Source organism: Eucyclogobius newberryi, unplaced genomic scaffold, assembly GCF_026437365.1.
Source record: "Eucyclogobius newberryi isolate DKJ021-1_F unplaced genomic scaffold, fEucNew1.0.hap1 SCAF_4, whole genome shotgun sequence".
NCBI lineage: Eukaryota > Metazoa > Chordata > Actinopteri > Gobiiformes > Gobiidae > Eucyclogobius > Eucyclogobius newberryi.
This window is the reverse complement of record NW_027316056.1, coordinates 15,242,257-15,249,752: the sequence shown is the minus strand read 5'-3', so window position 1 is coordinate 15,249,752 and position 7,496 is coordinate 15,242,257. Positions and strand designations below refer to the sequence as shown.

At 43.4% G+C, this 7,496-nt stretch overlaps 1 protein-coding gene across 1 annotated transcript; it reads right to left on the bottom strand.

The window, feature by feature from the left end:
• Positions 1-2,276: 2,276 nt before the first annotated feature.
• On the bottom strand, positions 2,277-5,780 carry rtn4rl2a (reticulon 4 receptor-like 2 a). Its single transcript, XM_072462992.1, has 4 exons — positions 5,601-5,780; positions 4,879-5,105; positions 4,247-4,480; positions 2,277-4,045 (listed from the first exon to the last, which is right to left on the bottom strand). Exons 1-4 carry the CDS (start codon positions 5,656-5,658, stop codon positions 3,203-3,205), a joined length of 1,362 nt encoding a protein of 453 aa, XP_072319093.1. The 5' UTR covers positions 5,659-5,780; the 3' UTR covers positions 2,277-3,202.
• Between the last annotated feature and the right edge of the window lie 1,716 nt (positions 5,781-7,496).

Genomic DNA, 7,496 nt, shown 5'->3' with positions numbered 1-7,496 from the left:
GAAAGAGAGAGTGTTGTGTGTCTCATGTGCCAATTCAACACTTTCTATCTTTTGCTCTGTTTACTTTGCACACAAGTCAGTCTGGCAGACATAATGTTGGACAAAGAACTTCACATTTGGAAACAGAAAACAAAGAAAGGAGTGACAAAAACAAAGGCGGATGACCTCAAACGACTAGACACTGCCGTCAATACAAGATTAATTGGGGTTTTAGCTTTTTTGTTCATTTGTTGGCAGCAATAATGTCATTCAAGTTCACCAATGCAGACTTATTCTTCTGTAACTTCAGCTCGTATATTGTCTACCTCAATGTGTGCAGTAATTTGCATTGCATAGTGTTTTTTATACCAGATGCCCTCCCATACGCAAATGTGAATATTTGCCAAATTCGGTGGAAATACTCACATTATTGATTATAAGTAAGGTTTTTCAGGTAATTGTACAAATTTGACTCGATTTTGAAAGTGTAATTCTAGCCATGTACCGTAATTGGACTTTAAAATCATAGTAGTTACCAAGTACAGTCCCAGAATTGTATTCTGTTCCTCTGGATAACTACACACTGTATTGCCTATTTCTGATTGGCCAGAGCTCAGAGAATATACAACTTGCAATTAAACAATTTAATCAAGCTTTAAATTGTTTGACTATTCTAAAATGCTTCATTGTGTTAAAAAGTAACTATTATTTTACTAGTACAAGAAGAATATGGCATGCATAGTTTACACTAACGCATACGTTTGGCAGCAGTTGTAATTTTGTATATTTTTAGCAATTGCTTATTAACTATTATAATAATGATATGGACATTATGTATGCCACCTACAGTGTAAGCACATCTAAGTTATGCATACCTTTGAATATTGAGTGAGTCTTGTTCATGTTAATGTAAGAGTAATAAAAACATTGAGACTGTGTAGGTTGTGTGATTAGTGGATGTATCACAAGCACGTGAATTACAAACTGCAAAAAGTGCACTAAGTAACTTTTCTGATGAAGAGTTTGTCACCTGCTTGTCTCCATGGAGATGTTATTGCTTTGCCTGGAATGATGTAAGGATTTATGTTTTTCAAAGACTTTCCAAGCGCTAAACATTGCTGTAATTCAATAGCAAAAGATAAATGAGTTTAATTCAATTTCAGGCAAAGTCCACCTTACTTGTTTGTTCCTTTTAGTACTTAGTATTTTAGTACTGCTTATACTTTACTGTAAATGTAAATTTATGGATTTAATCTGGTTAGGGTTATGTAGTAGAGTAAGTACAAATCCCTAATGTACAGTGTTACGCCGCGTGCGTGTGGGTGCTTGAACAATCGCCAAGACATAGAATGAACTCCCACACAAATGCTTCTGATAAAACAAGTATGAATTTATTTTCTTTCAGTAACATTTCTGTCAGTACCGTAAAAATAAATGACAAATATGCCAATCTGCCATGTATTGTATGAAACAAAACACTGAACATAAAGGCTGGAAATCTAATGGCATAACTGGCACTTTGGTCGTCTGACAGCGGCCGCACTGTCTTGGCCACTGAAGAGCACCCTTTAGCTCAGTTTGAACCTTGTCTACCACACTTGCAGAGGCAGGACACTGAATATTCCCTTAAAGCCATCAAGACTGAAGTCCAAGGTGTGATGTGTTTTACAATTTCTCCTATGTATAGATCAATTGAAGTGGAGGCCCATTCAATCCTTGATTGACAAATAAGATGAGAAACACTGGGACATGCTTCAAGGCCACATCATATGGGGATCAACACTTAAAGATTAATGTCTACACTGTGCCCATATGGCCTTATATACTCTAAAATGATTGCTATTTTTTCCCTCAAACTCCGACAAGCTTACTCTGGCTCAAGCTTGCATCTGCGTGTTTGTTTTGACTCGTAAGCCTTTCATCTGCAGCTCTTTCATCTTGTAAAGTCCTCAGAATCTCCCCTAACGTATTGACAAGCCGGGCCAATTTACACCTCAGCTGTCCATCTGGCGCGGCCCATTGATGAGTCAAGCAAGTGACAAACTACTGACGTATTTGCCTTTTGCTGCGATGCCAACCTGTGAATCCCTTCGTTCTCATTTTATCCACACATGGACAGACGCTGGACCGAGCTATTTTGACCCGTGTTGACTGTGACTGCGGGCCCATGTGGTGAGACCTTTCAACCACTTTAGTCACGTTGGGATCACTCACTGACAATCTGGGACTCTTGTAATCTTTGTTTGAGCTGCATTCAGGTCAATCAAGTTTGTAAAGAAAAAGTATGACAACAGGGGTAAGGAAATATTCAGTGTTTTATATTAAACTCTTCAAGTCAACAATCGTTACACGTTATAGCAATATGTCACAGAAAGACATCCAAGATACAATTTCCCAGCTTCCAGCAGGAAGCATTCATTCCCAGTGGTAGTCTCCAGAGACACCATATTTACAGAGAGTTGTGGATGATGGATGGTTTTATTACTGTTTAACCTGCAGGATGCTGCTTCTACTGCCAGCACTAATCCTCTGTCTGTAGTACTCACTGCTTGCTTATTGCTGCATTCATTCTGTTTGTCTTCCTTGATATAAACCTGCTAAATTGCAATTATTGTGCAAAATCTTCCATCTTCTAAAATCTCTCATCTAACATTATTTCTGCCACAGAAAAGTCTGCCCAGTGCATTGTGCTCTGTCAAGTAGAATAACTAAGCCTTCACAGTATTCAGGATCAGATTTCTAAATGGTAAAAATGTGCTGGATTACAGACACCATATGAATCACACAATATCTATTTACAAGACACTTTAAGTGTTACAGTATCGTCATTGCGGTGCTCCGATTATAACAGTAATCAGTTTGTCTCTAGCAGCCAGTCAGTGGCTGCAGAAAATGCACTGAATGTACGTGGTCTGGAACTAGTTTGAAGTTAAAGAGATCGTTCCTGATCAATTGGTGCTGATATTACCAATGGGCTCAGCCCTCGTCGCCCTGATTACAGGGAGCGACGACGTCTAACAGGTGAGGCTCAAGCTGAAAAACTCTTAGCAGCCCTGAAAGTGTGAAGCCCTGTAGGTGCTAGATTTGCAATCTAACCTTCCCCCCATCTCCCTCGCTGCACCTTTACTAAAGGCTTACAGCAGAGTAGGCAAAGGGGGAGTAGAAAGTCGGACAGGGGCCCCGCAGCCTTTAAAACAGGCTGAAGCAGGGGGCTAAGAGTCTTTCAGCCAAATAGCAGATGGATGGAGACTGTGAGTAGACACAAGGAGAGGATGGACAGTACAGAGGGCGAGGAGGAGGAGGACGGCGTCAGGTCAAACTCAGGCGGACACTCGAGCTCAAAGCAGCGCACCGTAAGGCCAGAGTCCTCATTACCATAGTTGGCCCAGTATTCTTCTGGGTCCAGTTTGGGCAGAGCCAGCTCCTCCTCGCCCATCTCATACTTGACCACAGAGGTGGTTGTGGAGGGGCCTTTGCCGTAGAGACCGGCCTTGACTGTTTCTGATGCCTTCTCAAACACGCCTTTACTGGATGACTGGGGCTTGTTTTTGTGGAACCACCAGCGGGTTTTGGTGCTGAATGTGGTTGTGGTGGACCCAGCGATGGAGCCGGGGTCGGGCAGGGGGCAGAGAGCGAAGTCCATTTCCCGAAGGAAACGCATGTCCTGGCCACGACGGGCGGAGGGAGAAGCACAGATCACTTCAGATGATGAGACATGCACCTCACGAAACCACTCCCACACGGGCCGCGCCTCACAGCCGCAGGACCAGGGGTTTGCATTAAGCCGCAGGAACTCGATGCCCTGCAGGTCCCGCAGTGTCTGGCTGGGAATCTCAGGCAGAGAGTTGTTGAAGAGGAACAGCATGGTGAGACGACCCAGGTCTCTGAAAGCCCGGCGGTTCACCTGGCGGACGCGGTTGTCATGGAGAAGCAGCCGGTCAAGGTTGACCAGACCTCGGAACACGTTTTCAGAGAGTGTACGGATACGATTGCCATGCAAGAAGAGCTGGCTTAGGTTAATCAGATCAGAAAAGATGTCATCTTGCAAAAAGTGAAGGTGGTTCTCCTAAAACACAGAACAAGATTTTGGGGGAAAGTTAGTGAGAGAATCTGTTATGGTGTAATGTAGATTAGTTTGCCTTGTCAAGTTTTACTCAGTATTACACATTTTGTCAACACATAAAATGATTAAAAGCTGTGCTGTTTGGACTTGGTGGCCTGTGTGATGTGGGTGAGTCATCGTATCACGCCTCAGCTGTGCCCCTACCTGCAGATAGAGGAACTGCAAACTGTAGAGTTTGTGGAAGATGTCATGGGGCAGAGCAGTGAGCTTGCAGCGGTGCATGTGGAGGCTCTGGAGTTTCTCTAAGCCACGGAAGGCTCCCCCCTCCAGTCTGTGGAGGCTAGGATTGTCTCCCAGGTCCAACTCCTCCAAGTCCCTCAGCTCACTGAAAGCCCCAGCTTCAATCCACGTGATGTTGTTAGAGAAAAGCCACAGGACCTGAGCCAGAACAATAATCGCATTTAGTGCATGCCATAATACAAATACCAGCAGTATTTACAAATGCTCATGTGCAGTCTTTCCTTACACTGTACTTTTTTCTTACATTATTAAACAATTTTGTCAGTTTTTATTTATGGGATAATGTTGATATCCAAATGTTTATTTCAAAATAAAACAAAGCAGGACTTGATTTGATTTCACTCTCGTACAGATTAGTTTTATACAGTGTTATATTATGCAGAAAATTAGATATGCAGAAGGCATCCAAGAGGATCAGGTGTCCGTGATTACAAACCTCCCACACAAACTTCTGAGAGGGCATCAGAGGATGGCACTTGTTGATTTACTCCTTGAAGCTGTTTGCGATTTAAATAAAAAATTGAAGCTGTGCTTACCTGAGTCCCAAAGCCAAAAGAGCCAACTCTGAGCTCCGTGATCCTGTTGTTTTGGAGGAACACGCGCTGAGAGTCGTAAGGCACCCCCACGGGCACGGCGGTGAAGTTCTGCGCCTGGCAGCTCACAGTCATCGGTGTCGGGTAGCACACGCAGTTCTGCGGACACGCAGACACCGGACTAGGCTTGCCGAGGACCATCCACACCACCAGCCACAAGGAGAGACCGCCTGTAGCAGAGACAGTGCGGGTCAGTTTCTGAGTCACAAGTATACAGTGCCTAAAGAGCTTGTAGGGACACAATCACTGCATTAGTCTCTGCTTTCACTCATACTCATACCAGTATTACTAGTGACCATGAACACGCTGGTGCTTCTAATTCAGTATTTTACGCACAGCTACGTCACAGAACTAAGCCATTATTTCTTAACAGGGTGATCAAAATTAAGTTTACATCGATAACAAGCAGTCATCTATATGTTTGTGAACAACACATTGCACAAATGATTGAATAAAGTACAATTTAAAACTGTGCGTAAAAGCCAAACTGAGCGCAATGACAACCAAAATCAAACAGATAACACAAAGCAATCAAGCTGGTTCATTAAAGCCATTAAAAGCCATTACGATACATATTATCCTATTCTTCTTGAAACTCCGTGAACAACTTGTAAAGTGCACGGTCCAGTGCACTACCAGCCAGAAAAGCCGGAGACAAGACTTACTTTTGCAGTTGCGCATGATGGAGCTTCGTCGGCTCCGAAAAATCGAAGAGGTTTCCATCCTGAACCAAAAGCCCAAAGCGAGTTAGCCTAAAAGACCAAAAGTAAGCCTGCTATCTCCGCTGATGCCCTGGTTCCCGAGTCGGAGCGACTGAGAGAGTGAAGTCTGCCACTAAGACCGGCGCATATATACTGCACCATGCCGTTCGCGCCTACGGCAGTGGGCACCGCGGATTCTCCTACGTCACCGGCCACGGGTCAGAGCGGGCGGAGGGGAACGGAAAGGGGCGGGTCCGACCGTGGGGGATTCTCTATGGAGAGGCTGGCGTACGCGCGTAAAGGCTGGATGAGGAGGAGACTGCAGACGCACGCAGGAGCGCAGAGAGGACGGCCAGTTGGAGAAAGATGATCGTTTCCTGAATGGTGCGCGGAGAGACACTTATGGGCCATTTCCGGCGAGCTCGAGCCAGACAGAGAGATGTAGAAATGGCTTAGATGGTTGTGTTTAGAAAGGGAAGGATGCCCCCGAATAATGATTCAGCCACAAGAGACAGGCCCGTGCCAGGATGAGATGCCCAAAACATAATTCTGTGTAGTGTTTGTGCACGTGTAACTGCAGGCAACCGTCAGACCTTTAATTATAGCCTCTGACATAATTATTGATGAAAAGAAGTTGAATGACATTGTTTGGCTCAATGCGCACTGAGTGGACAGTCGGGATAAACTGACCAATTAAGGACATTTAAACAGTTTGAATTATTATTATTTTAAAGTGCTTTTCAGAACCCACAAAACAATGCCATAAAATTGTATAATGTAAGCCAAATTAGAAAATCCCAAAAGCAAGTTAAGTCCAGTCTGAGTCAGTTATTTGGAAAATCATTACAGTTACTGATTCTGGATAATTATACTGGTAATAATATTCTATTTGACTTTCTTATATACCAAAACATTTATCTTGGTAAGCCTTCAGTATGTATTGCAACTATAGAATCAAGACTAGGTGCAATTTGTAGTTGTCTCAGAGTGGGAAACTTTTGATGAATTTGTATGAGAAATCGTTTTGTATCGGATTTTGTTAGGTTTATTTCTTTTCTAATCCAGTCTAGTGGTAGGGAGAACCAGTGCACTCGGGGGAAACCAATGCAAACACAGGAAGAATATGTGGGAAGTACACAAACTTCAATATTATCAGTACAGTTACATAAGATTCTTTAATGCTAAATGATGATCCTTATGTGTTGCTCACTTAATGATCAAAATAACTCCACTGTAGTATTTTTGTGTGTTGTCCCAAAAAGATTGAATTAAAAGTAAATCTGTGTATTTTATAGTATTTATTTGTAACGGGACAACACATTAAAGGTGGTATGGACGATTTTTTTCAGCAATTTTTTTATCATATTTCCTCGTGGCGTGGATAAATCATTTGTTCTGCCACGTATCAATCATAAAATGCATCTACCGCTCACCTGCAGCCGTGTCAGGCTCGTCCCCACGTTTCCGCGTGCCTAAGCGCATGGATCTATCATAATATAGTTCCCTCAGTGTACGGGGCAAAATGAAGACGGAGAAAGACAGTTCGAGCTGACTCAGAAGTGGACAGAAATCTACGGGAGACGAGCGATGTGATGCGCTCCGTCGCGCTAATAAACAAACGCACGTGTGTGTTGTATCAGCCCGCACGGGGGAGTGCACATGCGCACTTCCGCCTGCGTTCTCAAATCGCCGAAAAATCATCCATACCGCCTTTAATGAAGATGATGCAAGTAAATATTTAAAGATTATAGCTAAAGTGGCTAATTTGCATCTTAAAAGTATCTAGAGGACAAAACAACAGTAACAGTCACCCCTGCTGGAAAGGCCCAGTGTCCCAAAACCCTCTTCAGCTCAGAAACT

Coding starts and splice junctions, on each gene's coding strand:
- rtn4rl2a (XM_072462992.1), bottom strand. CDS start 5,658: ATGGAAACCTCTTCGATTTTTCGGAGCCGACGAAGCTCCATCATGCGC. Junction 4,481..4,878: donor CTTTTGGCTTTGGGACTCAG/GTAAGCACAGCT, acceptor GTTCTGGCTCAG/GTCCTGTGGCTTTTCTCTAA. Junction 4,046..4,246: donor TGCAGTTCCTCTATCTGCAG/GTAGGGGCACAG, acceptor TCTGTGTTTTAG/GAGAACCACCTTCACTTTTT.